Genomic DNA, 20406 nt, shown 5'->3' with positions numbered 1-20406 from the left:
CTGATTCCATTTGCTTCCTTCCTGTATTAATACTAACTTGCTACCAGCACTAACAGTAAGAGGAGTGGGGTGTGGGGAAGGGGAATGGTGGCTTATTCTAAAGTAACAGAAGACACAATCCCTGTCTATGTGCTTAAATATAGTTGGGAAAGCAGCATCTAAGTCTGTAATTGGTAAAACATTTGCATCACCCTTTACAAATTCTTTCTAAATACTATTTTATCTATTCTTCTAACAACTCTGTGTGTAGGATTTTTTAAAGGAGAAATTGGAGCTCAGAGAGGTTGAGTGGCCTGCTCAAGGTCATGAAGTTTGTAAGTCCACATAGTTCAGACCCAGCCTGTGCTTCCTTGTCTAGCATTCTATACTATACTCCTGAAAGAAGTTGCCTTCAGTCAGAAGTAAAAGTCAGTATAAAAGGGGAAGCTCTGAGACAAGATGTGGAGGATAAGGTGGGCAAAAAGACCATAAAAACCAAAGGTTAATTAGCAAGAGAAAAATTGGGTTCCCAGTGGTGAGTCCAGGGACCCTAAGAAGATAGATCATCATACACAGGATTCAACATAGAGAGAAACAGCTTTCTTAAAAGGCCTCAACTAAGTCGCTAGGGGAGAAAGCCTTGAAGACAAGCCAACATTTTCACTCCCGGTGGTTCTCACAGGGTCCAGCTTGGTGTGGTTTACAGATCCTTGCAGAGGCAGCCCTCCAGGAGTCTGCATCAGGTTTGCTGCCCAACAAGCTAAGGAATGTGACTTGTCAAGATTTTTTGGATGTAAGTGACAGAAGTTTACCCTGAACAATTTGAAGGAAAAGAGAAAGGATTTCTCCCATCATGTGATAAAATGTTGGAGGGAATAGGAATAACAGGAAATTAGATTGTTAAAAGCCTTCATGGTTATCACTCATTTCTCTTGTTCAGCTCCTGGTGTCAGCTTCATTTTCTCAAGCCTTCGGATACTTTGATGGGAGCCATGGTGGCCAGACACAGAGTCAGTGGCTTTCCATCTCAACACCTTTCAGTGGCTTACGATGCTCTACATGATTGCCCACCCCTCAGCTTTTGACCTCCTGTCTCAACGCTCTCCCTCTCACCCTGCTCCAGTCACACCAGCCTTCTCGCCAGGTGGGGCCCAATCACCTGAGTGATTGCATTCGCTGTTCCCTCTACCTGAAACATTCTTTTATAAAACTCTTCCTTGAAGATTACAGTTGCCTATCCGTTATGTTGAGATGAATCGGAGTTTTTGCTGGAGAGAGCCTCAGTGAGGCCAACTCTGGTCATCCTATTTAAAATGTCATGTCTCCTCCAACTAACACGCTATGCTTTTTGCTTTTCAATACTCATCCGATCAAACACATGTATTTACTTATTCACGTGTTTATTTGGTTACTACTACATTGTAAATTTCATGAGCAAGGGATATTTGTCTATTTTGTTACTATTTATTTTTCCAGCGCCCAGAACAGTACTAGTATACAAAAAGCTCTCAAACTCTATGTTAAAGAAACGAATGAGTGGGTATTTCCCAGGGATGATGAAGTGCCGAGTATTATAACAGAGCTTGGAGCAGCAGGCAGGGAGACCACTCACAACGCTGCGATGTTCAAATATACGAACATGTAAACGTAACGAGGGCAAAGGATCACTCTAACTTATTGCTCCTCCAGGAACCCGTTAGGCCCGCATTTTTTCTTCCTTTTGCTGTGCTCCCCTCAATTGGGACACCTGCCGCCCAGCCAGGTTTCCAGCCCGGCGAATCCCTGTTTCTGGAGGATCTGGGACAGTCTCAGCGTTGAAACTACGGCGGCCCATCAGTTGGCCCGGCAGACCGCCGCAACTGCCTGGAACGCAGTCCCGCCAACCTACTCGCTTCCTCCCCGTTCCTCACGCCCTCACAAGCCCCGCCCCCTCAGCGGAAGTGACGGACTCCGGAGCCCGAACCCCGCACCCCGCCCTCACGCCCTACCAGCCCCAAGGAGTTGACGGTAAGCCGGAAGGGGCGGGTTCAGGGAGATTGAGGGGCGGGGCGAGGCGGGGCGGCGCGCCCGGAAGTGGCGGTTTATCCGAGACGGTTTGTTTGGTGTCAAGAGTAGCTTGAGTTTGGAGAGTCGCAGGCTCTATCTCAACAGGTGTGGGACCCCGAGGCCTCAGAAATAGGTTTTGTCTAACCCGAGAACCCCTCCTTGTTCAGCGTCCCCCCCATAAGCGGATACGGATTATCTGGACTCTGCCTCAAACTCAGGTTCTCACCCCAGTCCTCCCAGCCGCCCTTCTCTCGGGCTGCTGGGGTCCGTCCTCCCGGTCACCTCGCTGTGCCACTGTTGGGTACAGCCCTCGTTCTGTCAATCACACCTGCCTGTCTCTCCCTCTGCGCCCCATCATTCCTTCCAGAAGGCTATCTTTAAGCCCCTCGCCTCCCCTTATTCCCACTTCTTTTTCCATTCCTTCTTCCAGAATCTTCGTTCTTCCACTCGCTGTCAGTCCCCTGCCTTCTCCAAAGCTTCTCTCCATTTCCGGGCATTGTGGCTCATGTGTTAGGAAGTGGAGCTGTAACGCGGTCGTTTGAAGATTTTCTGCTTTTCTTCTAACCAGGAGTCACAGATGCCAGGAAGTATGGCCTCCCTCAAGAAGCCTCGAAATAGCACCAGGTTGCCCTTGGCTTTAAACCCCCTGAAGAGCAAGGACGTGCTGGCAGTGCTGGCGGAGAGGAACCAGGCTGTAGTACCAGTGGGCGCGTGGGTGGAACCTGCCTCCCCACAGAGCTCGGAAATCCCAGCCTGTGTGAGTGCCAGCGTGAGCCAAAGTGGTGGTGTTCCCGCCCCATCTTTCTTATCAGTCTCTCCGGTGTGCCATAAATAGATATATTCTTGCATTAGGATTATAGAACAAACCCGTATGCATTAGCCAAAACTTACATGTAGGTTATATATTTCAGTTTGCTTCACAAACTCTTGATTGCTTGTTATGCACATGCAATTGGCCCTGTATCTTCCAGACATTTGTGCAGTGTCGTCAGGGCGACAGTGGGCCCCATTTCATGTAACATTAATTGATTACTTCAAGTTTTTGGTAAGTTTGGGGTTCATACAGCAAGCAGCCATGGGATAGAAGAGGAAGAGATTACTTCTGACAGGGGTTTTGAGAAAGCTTAACTGTAAGCTCCACAAGGACAGAGACCTTCATGTTCTGTTTGTTGCTGTCCTGGCTTATAGTAGTCTTCAGGGAATACTGGCTGAACGAATGAATTAATGAATGAATGAGGAAATACACTCTGTGCTGGTCCTTAAAGACTGGCTGTGCTGTAGGTTCAAAACAGTAAAGAGGAAGGAGCATTTCGAATGAAGGCAAACTGGCAAAGTTTACCTGTGTGCCTGTTTCCATGATAACGCTCACATGCTCATATGAACTAATTAACACACCAGGACAATTTTGTAACAAGACTTTTATAGTCTTTCACCAAACCGTTTCACTTAGCTATTTGTTCGAATTTTCTTGTGGCTTTTACTGCCTTACATTGATAGCAAGTTATTTACATATCTGCCTGATGGATTGTGAGCTCCTAGGTCACAGGGGAATAATCTTATTTATCATTGCGTTTCCACATTTATCTTAGTGTCTAATAAATAGGGGCATTCGCTAAATATTTATGGAATGCAGAAAATGTGGGAAGGTCTTCTGAATGTATAGATAGGGTGTGAGTATGAAGGGGAAAAGTCTGAGTTATGTTTACTTAGTGGTCCTTGATATCAGAGAAGAAATATGCTTCCAGTAAATGTTAAACAGTAATGCAAACAGTAAATATGTTGTATATTTATTTTATTTATGTTTGTATGTATATATGCACATATTCATTTATTTATTGCTGCACTGCCTATTTTTAGAAAGGATTGTGAGTGTTTCGGTACTATATGATTAAGTGCCAAGACTGTGGTATTTAAAGAAGAAAGATAAGACTTTGTGAATACTGATCAGGGACTCAAATGGGATAAAATGTTCAAATTGCTTAGAGTATGTGTTGGAATTGAGTATTACTTAAATATTGAGTACCGCCATACTCAAACCTCTGTGCTATATAGTGTAGAGGAAACAAAGGAGAATTAAATATATTTCCTGCCCTCAAAGAGATCATAATCTAATGGCAGAATCAAGAAAACTGTGTTCAGTTAACCTTCACCAGAGGTCCCATAGCATGAGAGACCTTAGAGGAAGAAAGGATGGTGGATGGTGCCGGGAGGTGGGTACGAGGTGGGCTTGAAGATAAGTAGGCCTTTCCTGGACAGAGACTGCAGGGAGAGCATGCTGGGTTAAAAATTGGAGCATTATTCTGAGTGTGAGGCATTTTAGAATAAGACATATTTGGCGAGTAGCAAGTGGTCTGGGGTGTCTGGATTGTTTCACCCTCTTTAGAAAATGTATGGCATAAGATTTGAATTGGCTCATTAAAAATTAATGAAGATACTGTTTGTTTTCAGTTCAATGAAAAATTAAGATTTGATTTGAGTACTCACAAATTCCAGTTTTGAGTGTGTGATTTGCTCTTTAAGTTCTCGGTACTCCCTAGCTATGCCTAGACTATCATCTCTGAACTCCTGTGATTTCCTTCCTCAACTGGGAATTTTGGATTCTAGAACTGAGTTGTTTTTTTCAGGATTGTTTACCAACTGCTTTGTGTTTATAACAGAGCCCCAATGGGAAAAACTGTTGACATTTTATTTTGTTTTCTATCTTTCATCTTTGAAGACTTCAGCATATATGATTGAAAAAGAAGTAAAGGAACGGTTAAGAAAAAAAGAAGAAGCTTTGAAGCATTTTCAGAGACAAGTCAAATACCGAGTAAACCAACAAATGAGGCTGAGGAAGAAGCAGCAGCTTCAGAAGTCTTACGAAGCAGTGAGTTCAGAGTGAGCGCTGAGTGGATGGGAAGTGTGCACGTTATGAGATGAGCAGTCACTTGCCTTTGATTCCACGCTTTGTACAATCCGATTTGCTGGGGGGTGCAGTAGATGTGTATGGAGAGAAGCCGTGTTTTATTCCTGTGTTGTTCTCACTCATTTTTGCTTTCACTAGTTAAAAACTATCAGAGTTTTGGATTCAGGTTTGGGTTTGAATTCTGGCTTATGCTAGTTTTTAAAATTAAATTTATTGAGGTAGCACTGGCCCATAGTATAAATTTCAGATGTGCAACATAATTCGTTGTCTGTGCACTCCGTTGCATGCTCAGCGCCCAGTGTCCAGTTTCCTTCATACTGTGGAGTGGACCCCCTCTACCCATTTTGTCTTCCCTCTGGTGACCACTGTTCTGTCGTCTGTGATCTATGAGTTTGTTTTTGTTTGTTTTGTTAGCGTGTTGATTTTTTGGTTGATATTTCACATATGACTGAAATATGCTTTTTGTCCTTTTTGTTTGACTTATTTCACTTAGCATAATACCCTGAAGATCCATCCATGTTGCCACATGGTTATTTATACATATATATCACACATATATGGCTAAATACATATATATATATGGTTAAGTAGTAGTATTTAGTTATATACATGATATTAAAAATATATATATATGTATCACATCTTCTTTATCCATTCATCCGTTGATGGACACTTAGGTTGTTTCCATGTCTTGGATCTTGTGAATAATGCTGTAGTAAACAGAGGTGCATGTGCCTTTATGAATTAGTGTTTTTATATTTTTCAGGCAAATATCCAGAAGAGGAATTGCTGGGTCATATGATAGCTCTATTCTTAATTTCTAAGGAAATCCCTATACTTTTTTCCGCAGTAGCTGTACTAATTTCTGTTCCCACCAACACTATACAAGGGTTCCCTTTGTTCTACATTCTCTCCAGAGCTTGTTTCTTGTCTTTTTGATGACAGCCCTTCCAACAGGCGTGAGGTTGTGTCTCATTGTGGTTTTGATTTGCATCTCTCTAACAACTAGTGTGTCGAGCATCTTTTCGTGTCTGTTGATCTGCTCTGTGTCTTCCTTTGAAAAATGTTCAGATCCCTGTACATTTTTTAATCCAATTTTTTGGGATTTTGTTAGTGAATTGTTTGAATTCTTTATATATTTTAGATATTAACCCCTTATCAGACATGTCATTTGTGAATATCTCCTCCCATTTGGTGGGTTGCCCCCTTATTTTGCTGATGGTTTCTTTTGCTCTGCAGAAGCTGTTTAGTTTGGTGTAGTCCCGGTTGTTTACTTCTGCTTTCATTTCCTTTGGAGTCAAATTCACAAAACCATCTCTGAGGCCCCTCCCTGCCCCCCTAACTTTTAGGCCCACCCAGGCTGTTTCCAGTAGCTTTTCCATAGAAATGGCTGTCTTGGCTCATGCTTCAGATTTTCTTAAATTCTCTCAAGTAAGCAGATCTGGCCTCAGCAAGCCCCTTAGCTCTTGCTAAGTGGTCCCAGGCCTGGCACCAGCAGCAGCTGGCCTTGGTTCACAGCTTGGCCTTGCCTGGGTACCTCCAAGTCCACTACAAGTAGCAGCCATCTGCAGATCACTTTGTAGCTCCGGTACAACTTTTGTTTTCTTTACCTGTGCTACTAGTGCCTGAGGGTGGTGTTCCTGTTGTGGAAATTGACTCCTGAGTGACCAGGGTGGTGAGTGTCCCTGCTGTGTCCAGGTTGCCTTGGTCTTGGGGCACCACCTTGTGGTAGGTAGGGAGGAGCTGAGTTTGCAAGCCCACAGTGCTGCCTCCTTGTTCCTAGTGGCTGCCAGCACCCCTGTGCTCTTAGACAAATCTCTGCTGCAGCTACTGGGTTTCGAGCAATAGGGGGTGGGGGTGAGGGTGGGGGTAGGGAGCCAGATTCTTGGGCACTGAGGCTGCTTCTGCCCCTCTGAACCTCTACCGGGTCATAGTGTGGAAACTGCACTCTGACTCCTCCACCACAACCCTGTTAACTGGGGCCACAGGGGACTGTCCAGCTGCATCTGTAGACACCGTCCTTGTCCTTCCTTCCATCCTGCCTCCTGTGTGTGTTCCAATATGCCCACCTTCAGATGTACCGATGTGCAGATCCTCAGCTGTGTTTGTGTGTTGACCAGAGGAACCTTTATTGGATTATAGATGTCTGACATGCTGAAAATCTAAGGGGAGATGCAATGGGGTCTTCTCACTTCTCCGTGGTGCTGACCTGGCTTATGCTATTTTACTAGCAATGTGATCTTGGGCTAATGACTTCACTCCTCTGGACTGTAGTTTCTTCACCTATAAAGTGGAGATATTCTTGTCTTACGAGACTGTTGTGGGAATTAGACAGGATAAAGTTATAGCATGTGGCAAATGCCTGGTAAATGTTACTTTAAAGCTTTCTGCCACCTCCCCCGATACCAATTTGAAATACTTTGGGCTGCTTATAGGCATTCTTCGATTGCACTGGATTAGAGTAGAGTCTTACCAGAATCATGTCACTCTTTCTTTTTTGGTGTGTAGGCAGAAAAAGAAAGCTGCATAGCCATGCGTTCTTCAGATCCAGCATACTTAACTCCTAAAAGAACGAGTGTTTTTCCAAACAACTTGAATGCTGCTATTGGAAGTGCTAGGTTACCTCCTTCCCAGATGCTTGGGGATGGACTAGAAGACAGAGAGAACCAGAATCAATTATTCCAACAAGCCCAAGCTGTAAGTACATATTGTGCTTTATGTCTGTGATTTTTTTTGCATGTGTGACATATCTAGGATGTGAAGTAGAGAATAGGGGGTTTCATAGTCAACTTCACTTTTTACCACCTCCTGTTATCTTTGTAAAGTGAGGGATTACTGTGATGATGTTTATTTTTATAAATATTTTTAAAAGTGTATATTTATTTTCAATAAGATACTTTGGAATCATCTAATGAAAGGTGCTAAAGTATTAACTTTCAAACCTTATTAGAAAGAACTTTGGATCAAAGGACATACATTTTCCCAATTTTGTTTGAATTGTGTTTGGGTAAGTTTGTAGCATTTGGACAGAAGCAATTCCTAACCACTGTTGCAAAAAGGTTTATTCATTTATGGGGCACTTTGTTTATGTTTTTTTTTTTCCTGTCCTTTGATGAGTAAATAGGTCCAGAAGTCAAGTAACAATATAGGAAACTGTCAGTTAACACACTCAAGAGTTTTTTTAACCTTAGCTTTCATTTAGCGATTCATTTAATGTACTCAATATTTAAAAATTAACCACCACCCTGGCTGGCGTAGCTCAGTGGATTGAGCGCGGGCTGCGATCCAGACATCGCAGGTTCAATTCCCAGTCAGGGCACATGCCTAGGTTGCAGGCCATGGCCCCCAGCAACCGCACATTGATGTTTATCTCTCCCTCTCTCTCTCTCTCCCTCCCTCTCTCTCTCTCTCTCTCTCTCTCTCCTTCCCTCTCTCCCTCTCTCCCCCCCACAAAATAAATAAATAAACAAATAAATAAATAAATAAATATTTTAAAAAATTAACCACCACAAATAGTAGATCCATCCACTTGACTTGTTCGACGCCATCCAATCCGCTCCCCTTTTCCTGTACCTGAGCTTGAGTCCAGTAGATACATTTTTCAGGTTTGCTATGGGAATTATTCTTCATCTTATCACTGAAAAATTATATTCCTAGTGATAGTGAAAGGAGAGTAAAATGTGGGAAACAATGATTATGTGAAAACAAAAGTTGTGTGAGCGCTAATGTGCTGTTCATAAGTATGAAGCAAATCCACCTGTGCTATTAGTGTAAGCAGGGAAAGCTTTATAAACATGTTATGCTGAGTTACTTTTTTTAAAAAATGTTTTTTCTTTGTCCCAAACACAACTTTTTTTTTGTCTGTTGGGTTTGTAGTCATCATTTTTGTTTTCTTTTATAAGATTATGAACAATTTGTTGATCAAATAGTTATTGAGCCAGGCACTGCATAAAATAAACGGGATTGAATATTGACTAAGACAGACGTAGTCCTTGCTTGTATTGCCTTTGTAGCCACAAATTCCACTGTGCTGAGGATTTTACTTCGCTTGTGTAATACATAAACAGATCAGTCCATCAGATACACTGTTTGTTAAACATTGCAGAGATACTAATGAAATGTGAAATAGGACCCTTTGTGGGGTTTATATTTACAAGTAGAGATACAAAATTAATAGGCCTCCTATTTATTAGATATTAAGATAGAGACATTTGCTGTTTTTGGTGATAAAATTGTGAGAGTTCAAAAAAATTAAAATTCCAAAGGACTACTCGGGGAAGAATTCCTGGAAGAGGTGGAATTGAGCTGTGTATTCTGGATTGTTGAGCTGAACTGACCTGGTAAGTTCAAGAGAATTTTGAGATAGGAGGGGCAGTTGAAAGTCTAGAATATGTAATGGCCTTGGGGTATTTGGGAAAAGTGTTAGAACCCTTCTGATGATAGTTTACAGAGGAGAAAACAGCAAATGAGGTTAGATAGGTCGGAGGAAATCAGGTTATGAGAAGCTTAAAGGTTACACAATTTTAAAAAGTATTTATACAGTTTTTTCTTAAAAGAAGATGAACTGCTGAAGAATGTTCAGTGACAGCAACTACTTTAAGCAGAACGGTACTTGCTAATTTTACCGTTTCTGTTGCGATTTTTATCCACTAGATGGCACTAAGAGCTCGTCAATGAGACCTCAAGCTCTGATGTCTTCAGTTTATCTGCTAAACTGATTGAATACTTGGTGAATGCAATTCACTTTCTGAACGTTAGTGTCTTGGAGTGATAGAAACACAAAATCTTGCTTGGAATAGTTCATCCTTTATTTAAGGTTGAAGTGGTTTGACCTCTGGGGTATATTTCAAAATTATACAAAGGTGAGGTGAAGTAGGGGGGTATAACTAAAGCAAGATTAGTCGGGAGTTGATATATGACATCTGGTTGGTGTGTATGTGGGGGTTTGTTGTAGTATTCTGTCTACTTCTGCGTATGCTTGAAGTTTCCAACAGGTTTGACTTTATTTGCATTTTAAATTAAATGTTAGAAAAGACATTTTCTAGTCTGACCTTTCTCTAAGGAATTTTTATTGTATAATATCTCAAATGTGTGTATATATGTGTGTGTGTGTGTGTATATATATATACACACCCACATATATCCATGTAATTTCTGCTAGAAAATGCTGCCACTATTGATCAACTCACTTTTTAGACTTTTATTTAATTTTTAGAAAGTTTGAAATTATTACAGGTCTTTTTTCAATGTAGTTGGTGAAAATCTCCCTCCCTTTAATTTTTACCCTTTAGGCCTAGTTTCGTACTCCCCAGTGGCAGAGGATAAAATACCGGGACGATTTCCCAGAACACGTCAAGGAAATGATTATACCTATCATTTTTCTTCCTTTTGGATTTCCCCATTCCTAATGCCTGCTTGTTTTCGGATGAGATAAGGTGGGGCCGCTGAAGTTAGGATCTCCAGTCACAGAACTGGGAGAAACTTCAAGCGCTCACATGAACTAGCTCAGCCCCTGCGCAGTGTTAGGACTGGTGCTCACCTCTGGGGCTGGCTTTCCAAGGGATCCCTTAGTAACTTCACTTGGGTGAGGAATTGAACAGCTGGTCATTCTTACCATATATTAACTTTCTATTTGCCTGTAGACTATTAAGTTTGCTACTGTTTCTTTTCTAGCATGTCACAGCCTTTTATTTCTGTTTTTTATTTTTATTTTCTTTTTATAATGCAAGTTTTCCAGCTTTTTCAAACTGGGGAATAGCAATTAATTTTGGTAGTTAAGTACAGATTTAAGAGATGTGGGATAACCTGCTAAGATTTCTGTAATCAAACATTGAATTAAAACAATGTTTCAATGAGGCATTTTTGGCAGCAAGAATTCAGGCCAACCCGAGCAGGGGTGCATTTGTTTTAAGCATAAGCATGGGGTAATAAAGGCAGAATCACAAACTCACACAAATCCCGACTTCCTTCAGGAGTCCGTGGCCAGAAGGATTTTCTGGATCTGCAGTAGCTCCAATGGTCCCAACAGCATGGGATCTTTGACCTTCACACTAGAATTTGATCATTAACTTGATTGATTCACTTGTTCTCTGAGGGTGACTAACATTTCCCATTTGCCTGAGCTCAAGGGGTCTCCAAGGACTTGAAACTTTCAGTGCTGAACCTGGCACAGTTCCCAGCCATCTGGGAGAGTTGGTCGCCCTGTATCTCCATGTATGCTTCTCTCTTACTGATTTTCCTACTGTTACCTGGGATTCTCCTCATCACAGCTCTGAAACTTTGGCATTCTTGAGACTTCTTTAGCCTTGTTTTTCTAGCTTAGCACCTTTAAGGTTCAGTTCCTGTCTCTGACTACTTCCTAGTTCATTAAGTAAGATAAGGAATCTTTTTTGGCCCAGCCTGCCTTTTTGTATTAGGTCTAGGTTACTAGCCAGCCTGAAGCTTGGTGTGCCTACTTATTGATGAAAGAAAGCTCACACAATTGATGCATTGCTTTGGGGTTCATGGGCTGTAATTAGGGATTCATGTGAGTTGAAGTTTTAATTGTATACTACTTTTGTGGCCATTGAGAAGTTAAACACATTTAAAAATCAGTCTGCCATCATTTGCCAATAAACTGCATTGCACCTAGATTGTAACTTTGGGTCGATTTGTGTGGCAATAACATACATTTAAAATGGGCATTAGGCCCTCATGGCAATAGTGTAAGTGGAATTCTGTAAATGTGAGAATCATCTATACTCTTTTCCCATGACCTACGTAGTGTTACTACACTATGTTTCATTTATACAGTTACATATAAATTTCTTGTTTCTAATCCCTAATTGTCTAAAAAAATTACATTAAAGAACTGAAGAAAATAAGAACCATGAATGGGGAACAATGCCATAGATATATAATCTATACATTTGTTTAATTATATACTATATATTTGAAGTTTTAAATTTCATTTTACTATGATCATTGTTTGCGTTAGATTTTGAGATTTAAGCCTCAAAATTTACTTGTATAGAACACTTTTATTTTATCAGTCAGCAATCCCTTTGCTTATTGATAGTTATATTTATTAGACTTTCTGTGTAATTATGAACAACTCACTTGCATCGGGGAGTCTTTAATCTTGGTTAAAGATTCAGTGCCAGTCTTTATTAATAAAAGCTACAAAAGTGTGAAAACTGTGTCTAAACTTTCAGTATAGAAAAGACGTGGGTCAAGTTTTATGTTTTGAGGAGTCACATACACACAATGCACAGACACACACATAGTTATGTTTTTTAACTTACATATGTGAATATGTGAATATGTTATGCATGCAAATGCACATAAACATACACTCACAAATATATGTAATGATCATCAGTATCTTGCAATAAGAGAAATGTACTTATATACCTATTCATTTCGCATAATTTGATTTGTAACATCCCTGCAGTTTCTGTTTTTGTTTGATGCTTATTAATAGTGACTTGGGTCCTGGTATTAGTTTCCTGTGGCTGCTGTAACACATTACCTCAAACTTAGTGGCTTCACAAGGCAGAAGTGTATTCTCTCTTAGTGGCTTCAAAAGGCAGAAATGTATTCTCTGGCCTTCAGTTCTGGGGGCCAGAAGTTCACTTCCAGTGTCAGTGAGCCAAAGTCAAGGGGTCAGCAGGGCTGTGTTTCTTCCATAGATTCGAGGGGGAAATTTGTCTCTTGACCCTTCCAGCTCTGGATGTCTGCTGGCATTCCTGTGCTCGCAGCCACTGTAGAGCAGTCCCTGCCTTTGTCTTTCCATCACCTTCCCCCTTCCGTATGTCGGGTCTTCCCTACCTCTTATGAGGGTATTTGTGATGGCATTTAGGGCCCATCTGGATAATCCAGTATTATTTCCTCATCTCAAGATCTTTGACTTAATCACACCTGCAAAGGTCCTTTCTCCTTTTAAAGAAACAGTTAAAGGTTTCGGGGATTAGGAACGGATATCTTCAGGTAGTCATTGTTTAGTTCTTGTAGCAGTTCACTGAAAGGGCCTTTGGGCTGAGGTTTGCTGAAGGCTTTCGGTAATGACAGAGAACAGAATGAATATAATGTATATTCCAACTGCTGGGCCAGTTGAATTCCTGTTTAAGGGACTAAAATCAATCTGTGACTTTAACAGAGGCTTAGAGTTGATGGGAAAGAGAAATTGTGGACTCTGATTTAAACCTGCTACATCATGCAGGGCAGTAGCATGCACTGCACTTGGCAGTGAGTAAAAGTAGGCATATTCATAACTTTGTATGTTTCATAACCTCAACTGCACGTGTATCTCTCCTTGCATTGTAAGTAACTGTTGTGACCTCTTTAGCCACTCTGTGCTACCTAACCAAATGTAGAAATCTTACTCTTGGAATGAAGAGTGCTGTTTCAAGCTGATTTCTCTGGCTTGAGGTATAGACCTTCTAGAAGAAAGGACGAAACAGAGGTGATGTGCTGAAAGGAAACCGGTCTGGGAGTGAGTGTTTTTGTCCCTAGATCACTATTAGTAAAAATCATAAGGCATTTATTATTTATATCTATAAATCATAGTCATGATTTCTCTTCAAAGAGGAATTAATCTCTTTACACTTCCACTGGTTGGGTTACAGCTGGTCCCTGCTTTGCTCTAATTTTACTGAGTAATACAGGGATATGCTTTTCTTTCATGTGGTATATACTGCTCAACCTAAAAAAAAAGTACTTTGCTCATTTCTGTACTTTCCTTAAAGGAACATTCTATACATATTTGTGAAAGCTGTGCTCCTCTGAAAAGGAAATCAAAGTAGGTGCTTACTGAAATTACTGGGTAGAGATTAGGAGTAAACACAAAGTCAACATATTTAGTGTTCATGCTCATTATCAGCTGTTACCTAGAGTACTTAAAACTTATTGATTGGTTCTGTTGAGATGTTTGAGTTTGTATTCTTAGTTAGCTTAGTGGTGAAGGAGGGATTTATGTAAATGGAAGAAAAAATTTTAGGAGGACTAGGAATAGAGAAATCCAGCAAGGAGTGATAAAAGACAGGCGTGGGAGGGCCAGTTGAAGAATAAAGGAATAATTCCTTACTGAGAAGATGGATAGAAGGTAAGGAATGTGTCTGTTCGGTAATTTCTAAGTGTATTAATTCAGACTTTCAGGTTCTGATATTTTTGTGTACATAATATAAAACATGCATTATTATAAAACAATTTGAGTAATAGCACTTATAATCAAGTTATGAAATCAGTCTCTTAGAATAACAAAAATAGTGTTATAACAACACTACCAGCAGGTCCCAGTCTCCTTTGCAAGTAATCCTCTTGTCTTAGGTCTGGCATTTTTTAATAATAGGGGCCTGTTTTCATGTTGGAACACTTTAGTGGATTTGGTATTAAGACTTTATCCAGTTTTTGTTTGCTTTTTTCCCCCTTTTCCTGGCAGCTTAGTCAAACCATGAAACAGGCGCGTCGCCGGCTGGCATCCTTTAAAACTGTGAGTGAAAAAAATGCATCAGTGTTTCCAGATGATACAAGGAAGAGCTTTCCCACCCAAGAGGTAAATTAATTATTTTTAAAGATTGTATTTATTTATTTTTAGAGAGGGAAGGGAGGGAGAAAGAGAGAGAGAGAGTAACATCAATGTGCGGTTGCTAGGGGCCGTGGCCTGCAACCCAGGCATGTGCTCGGACTGGGAATTGAACCTGAGACACTTTGGTTTGCAGCCTGCACTCAATCCACTGAGCTACACCAGCCAGGAGGTAAATTAATTTTTTAATAAATTGTTTTTAAAAGTAGGGATAAAAATACAGATGAAGATTTATTTATATGTCATCTCACCATTATTTAGATCTTTAAAATAATTGGAAATAACCTTCGATATCCAATAGTAGGGAATGGTTAAAAAATGATGATATATTTCTATATAGCCATTCTAAAAAATATGCTTTCAAAGAACATCTTAAGACAAGGTAAAGTGTCTGTGACATAAAGTTCAGTGAAAAAAGTAGGATACAAAATTATATATAGTAAAACCTCAATTAAAAATTCATTCAGCCAGTATTGAAGGGACATCTGCCATTGCCAAGGTGTTGTTCCAAGGGCAGGGTTTGCAGTGGCAGATGAGGGAGCGAGGTCCCTCAAGGAGCTTCTGTGCTAGCGGGGAGGCATGTGACAAATACGCACATAGATGTCTGTTCTGTTCTGCATGGAATGTAATTTCAAGTGAGAAGTGTTATGAAAAACCTAAAGCAAAATAGAGAGAACACCGTGTGTGTAGACCAAGAATCAGTCAACACTGGTTGTTTTTGGGTCGTTTTATTACAGGGGATTTTTATTTTCTTTTCCTGGTTTTCTTCAAAAATTTTTTGTATTATATATATTTTGCTTTCTAATTAGGAAAAAATACCAGTATTTAAAAAAAATGTTTTGATTCAAAAGATAAGGTAAGAGTGAATAATTGGAACCCAAATGTGGACCTGGACTTAAAATGATATTTAAGGCTATACTTGTAAAATAGCATTGCTTTAGTACCTGCTTATTTTGGGGTTCACAAATTTAGATGCCAAACTCTACACTTTCCTGTGTTTACTTAATTTTAGGGTTAATTTCAAGTTTTGGTAGGCAGAATCTCAAAAAATTGACCATTAGTCTTTTTTACTCTTTTTTTTTTGACATCATCGACTCTGTGTCTTATTTAGTTCTTTCTCAGTCTCACTTCCTATTTGGTATTCTTTTACATTTTCCCAGATTATGCATATATGTTTTAGTTTTGGTATTTTTTCCTTAAGTATTTCCTCACAGCAGTCAAAAACATTTGTCACTCATACGTTTGCAGTTGGTAGAATACTAAACTATAACGTCCCCCTCTCCAGTGTGAATTAAGAAATCTATAGTTACATATAAAAATGCAAGTGGATGTGGTGTATGTTCACATACGGCATTCCATCTTAGATGCTTCAGAATGGTTACCTTGTTCTAGCGTTGTCTTATTGTGACTCGCAGTAGAGTTTCTTTTGTATTAAATTCTCCTCAGTGACTTACCGTACTATAGTTTGGGCCATAGATTGACCCCAGGGTCTTGTTAGAATGAGGCCATTATAGACACCTTCTAGAAAAAAGGGTTATCAGGTTTTAGAGACTGATATTTTATATTGTATGGAGCATGTTCAAACCATTCGATTGTTCTTCCGCAAAGAGTACTGGTCACAGGTCTGACTGAAGTAGTTATCTAGTAGAAGGGAGGAGGATTAGGTCTGAGATAACATTCTTGTATAAACCAGTTTTAGATGTCAAAGGTGCCATTTAAGTGTAATACATTATCATTGTGATAGCGATGATGACGAATTCAGTCCGCTGCTCGATTCCAAATAGTGCACGTGTGTTTTTCAGGTGTAACACCAGAAACAAATGTACCTTGTAATTCAGAATGATTAAGAATTTAGTGAAGTTTTTCTATGTATCAAGTATGTAGTCTTTCCCTCAAACCTGCGATTTTCTACTTCCTCAGTCGCCTGAAGTGGGAGTCTTGCAGTCAGAAGGGAGAATGGTCTGTGACCTGTCCAAGCTCTGGTTTCATTGCCTTGTCAGACTTACTTGTACTGACACTACACCCCACCTGGCTGTTCTTGTTGTTCCAGATTTGAAGATATAAATTGAAGATGGACTTGCTTGCCCTCTGTCAGGGTGCCAAGACAAAATCATAAGCCTTCCGAAATTGTTACTGACTAGTATAGGGGCAGATTGTCATTTCTAAATGACAGTCTGTTTTACACCATGTGTGATGTGTGAATGACTTATTTGTGCATTTGTGCATTCAAAGTCGAACTGTTTGTTTTTTGTTGTATATTAGACTACCATAACCTGCTCAGACCAGGCCAGGTCTTTCAGACAAACCCCCCTTATTGTCATGAGCATATTGCCATACCGCTTTCTCTAGACCATTTGTATTTGTATTGATTTTCTTCAGAAAGCACTTCGTAGGAAGCCAGCACCCATCAGGGTAAACACAGGGACAAAAGGAGAGCCACCCTTTCAGGGTTATCCAGGTCTGCAGAGACCACAGATTTCGGCACAGTCAGGTGGGGAGATGGAAAGTGCGGAGGGGAGAAAAGCCGCTCATTAGAACTATCCACAGCTATTGAAGGATGGGTTTAAGGGTTAAGCTTATCACTAGTATTTTTTTAAACAATCTTTATTGAGATGTATAATTCACATAGCTAACAATCTACCCATTTAAAACGTACAATTCAGTGGTTTTTAATATATCCACAGGGTTGTGCAACACTCACTGCAGTCTAAATCGGAGCATTCCCTTCAGCCCTGAAAGAAGCCTGGCACCTGTTAGCTGTCGCTTCTGAGTCCCTCCGTCCCTGTCCCCAGTCCTCGACAACCCCTGGTCTCCCTTCTGTCTCTGCAGATCGGCTTGTTGCAGTATCTCATGTAAATGGGATCTTCGTATGTGGCTGGCCTTCTGTGACTGACTTCTTTTACCTGGCCTGATATTTTCAAAGTTCACTCACTTGTAGCGTGTACCAACACTTCCTCTTACTGCTGAGTAATGTTCCACCGTATGGCCATATCGTGTTGGTGTATCCACTCATCAGTTAGTCGGTGGACGTTTTGATTGTTTCCACCTCTCAGCTTTTATGAGAAATTGTGCTGTGAGCAGTCGTGTACATGTCCTTGTGCGGATATTCATTTCTCTAGTTAGTGGGACTTCTGGGTCATATGATAACTTTGTGTTTATTGTTGTGGCGGATAGGAGACAGCCCCGCTGCTTCCCCTCAGCAGCGTGCCAGGGTTTTGGTTTCCTCACACCCTCTCCCATCCTTGTCATCGTCCCTCTTTGTGAGTACAGCCATCCTAGTGGGCGTGAAGTGGTGTCACTCTGTACTTTCCATTTGTGTTTTCCTAATTACTGACAATCTTGAGCATCTTTTCATGTGCTTATTGCCCATTTACATATTTCCTGTGGAGAAAATGTCAATGTGATACCCATTTTTTAATTGGGTTGTCTTTTTATTATCAAATTATAAGAGTTTTCTATATATTCTGGGTACAAATCAGATACACGATTTGCAAGGAGTTTCTCCCATTCTGTGGGTTGTCATTTCACTTTCTTAGTGCTGTCATTTGCAGCACAGATTTTTACATTTTGATGTAGTCCAGTTTATCTGTTGTTTTCTTTTGTTTGTTGCTTGTTCTTTTGGTGTGGTATCTGATAGACCACTGCTTTATCTGACGTTGTGAAGGTCTCCTCCTGTATGCTCTTCTAATAATTTTATCGTTTAGCTGTTATGTGTAGGTCTGTGATCCATTGTAGTTAATTTTTATCTATGGCATGGGAAAGTGTTCTGTCTTAATTCTCTTGCATGGATATCTACTTGTCGCAAAACAATTTTTTGAAAAAGCTGTTCTTTCTCCATTTAATTGTCTTCACACTCTTGTTGAAAATTAGTTGACTGCAAATGTAAAAGTTTATTGTTGTCTTTACAATATTGTCTTCAGAGATCCATGAAGATGGGGACTTTTCTATTTATTTAGATCTTCTTTAATTCATTTCAACATGGTTCTATAGTTTTCAGGGTACATGCTTGTGCTCCTCTTGTGATGTCCTGTTTGTATAATATTTGACCATACCGACCTACTAAAACTATATTAGTAGTGTGCTGAAGCCTAGGATTTTATTGCAATCACATTGTTTTTTCCTGAAATAGATACATTTGGGATTTTTAAGATTTTTTTATTTAAATAATTTTTGTTTGTTCTTTAGGAACCGGACTCTGAGGAATTGTCACCTATTACAATAGACAAGAAAGGGAGAGAAAATTTGTTTTGGTCGGACCAACAGGATCTGCTTTTAGAAGATAAGGACAGACCTTTCGGCAGAGTTCGGGTAAAGCAGAGTGAAAGGAAATAGTATAATGGGAATTAAACTAATTACACTGTGGACCAGGGACGCCAGCACTGCCGTACTGGTTTGGGATTGTAGATCTAGGCTAAGCTGAGCAAAGACTATAATTTCACATTTTGTTCTAATAATTGTTTGACTGCTATATCCTTTCAAGATTTTTTAGGAGTCTTGTGGAAAAGCTAGAGTGTTGCTACTACCTGGAATTCTATATTTGATGTTTATGTTCACTTTTAGAAAATACAATTCAAAAATCCATTGTTTGCTGTGATGAAAGAGGAAGAGCCAAAGAAGGCACACCTTCAGGGCCCGCAGGATACTCTGCCAGAAACCCAGGGTTACCTTGCAGAAGCCTGTGGGGATTTGTCAGGAGCCCAGAGTACTGAGCTGGGAGCCCAGAATATGGAGCCACACTCCCAGGCCATTGAGCCCGAAGGCCAAGCTGTGGAGCCCACAGCCCAGGCCAGTGAGCCTGAAGCCCAGGTTGTTAAGACAGAAACTCAGGGTACTGTGCTGGAAGCCCAGAGTGTTGACCTTGAAGATGGAAGTATTCAGTCAGAAGTCCAGGATTTTCTATCCACAAATCAGGCTTTTCCACCCAAAGACCAGAATATTCTACCCACATGTCAGGACCAGAACTTTCTACCCAATGACGAAAATATTCTACTCAAATATCAAGACCAACATTTTCTATGCGAGGTCCAGACTATTCAACCCAAATATCAGGACCTGGATTTTATACCAAAATGTCCAAACAAGGATTTTGTGCCCAAAGACCAGCATGTTCCACTCAGATTTCAAGAGCAGCATTTTCTACCCAAAGACCAGTGTGTTTTGTCCAGAGAACAGGATATTCTGCCCAAATGTCAAGACCAGGACTTTCTACCCAGATACCAGGTAAAATAGAGTGGAAAGGAGATATGGCAAGAAGAAATAAGCTACTTAAATTTTGGGTTGGATTTGTAGGGACTATATTGCAACTGATTTGGAGAGTCATAGTTGGAAAAATAATTTCCTGGTTAATTTTAAAAAACTCTAGAGTTCTCATTAAGTCTTAAAGTAATATCAGTAGCATATTACCCCTGTCTGGACAATTTATTTAAAAATAATCTTCATTAGGGAAACTATTTCTGGCAGCTGTCATCTTCTCTGACAGCTGAAGGACGGGTAAAAGAGTGTCCCACCAGTGTCCAACAGCACCTGTTAACCCAGGTTCCAAGACCAGCCCTCCGCCAGAGGTCAGTTCGGCCAAAATGAGAAGGAAGGGGTCAACAGGAAGTAAATTTCTTAGGGATGTGGCTGGGCTTATGTGGACTAGAGTATAGTTTTGTTTTATTCCATAAGATGTCCAGTTAAACTCTGACCTCAGATAACTTCGAATTCTCGCTGTAGCCTAAAGTAGTATTGGTTAAACTATCTTTCTTATCTGTATAGTTGATATTTTGTGTTCTTTTTTTTAAGAAAGCAATTTAAAGCCGCCATCCTCAGTTTTGTAGCAGAGGGAGAGAGGCGTTTCCTTCAGGCGTCCGTCAGGATCTCCTCCTCAGGCCTCGAGCTCAGGCCCCCATCCGTGGCCAGGTGGAGCAGAGGA

At 40.5% G+C, this 20406-nt stretch overlaps 1 protein-coding gene across 4 annotated transcripts in view; it reads left to right on the top strand.

The window, feature by feature from the left end:
• The first annotated feature begins 2026 nt into the window (after positions 1–2026).
• The window catches only part of CCDC15 (coiled-coil domain containing 15), a 44481-nt gene continuing 26101 nt past the window's right edge, over positions 2027–20406 (top strand). For 3 of the 4 annotated variants that reach the window (XM_045860254.1, XM_045860252.1, XM_045860255.1), the window contains exons 1-7: positions 2060–2243; positions 2594–2782; positions 4742–4891; positions 7439–7627; positions 14349–14462; positions 18678–18800; positions 19053–19712. In XM_045860254.1, the coding sequence (XP_045716210.1) occupies positions 2603–2782; positions 4742–4891; positions 7439–7627; positions 14349–14462; positions 18678–18800; positions 19053–19712 (1416 nt within the window). In that variant the 5' untranslated portion in view covers positions 2060–2243; positions 2594–2602. Of the gene's footprint in view, positions 2244–2593; positions 2783–4741; positions 4892–7438; positions 7628–14348; positions 14463–18677; positions 18801–19052; positions 19713–20406 lie in introns of all 4 variants that reach the window. The other variant, XM_045860253.1, reaches the window with a different exon arrangement.

The sequence above is a fragment of the Phyllostomus hastatus genome, unplaced genomic scaffold (genome assembly GCF_019186645.2).
Source record: "Phyllostomus hastatus isolate PE091 unplaced genomic scaffold, TTU_PhHast_1.1 phas_scaffold_193, whole genome shotgun sequence".
In the NCBI taxonomy this organism is placed as follows: domain Eukaryota; kingdom Metazoa; phylum Chordata; class Mammalia; order Chiroptera; family Phyllostomidae; genus Phyllostomus; species Phyllostomus hastatus.
This window is presented reverse-complemented; position numbering and strand designations above follow the sequence as displayed.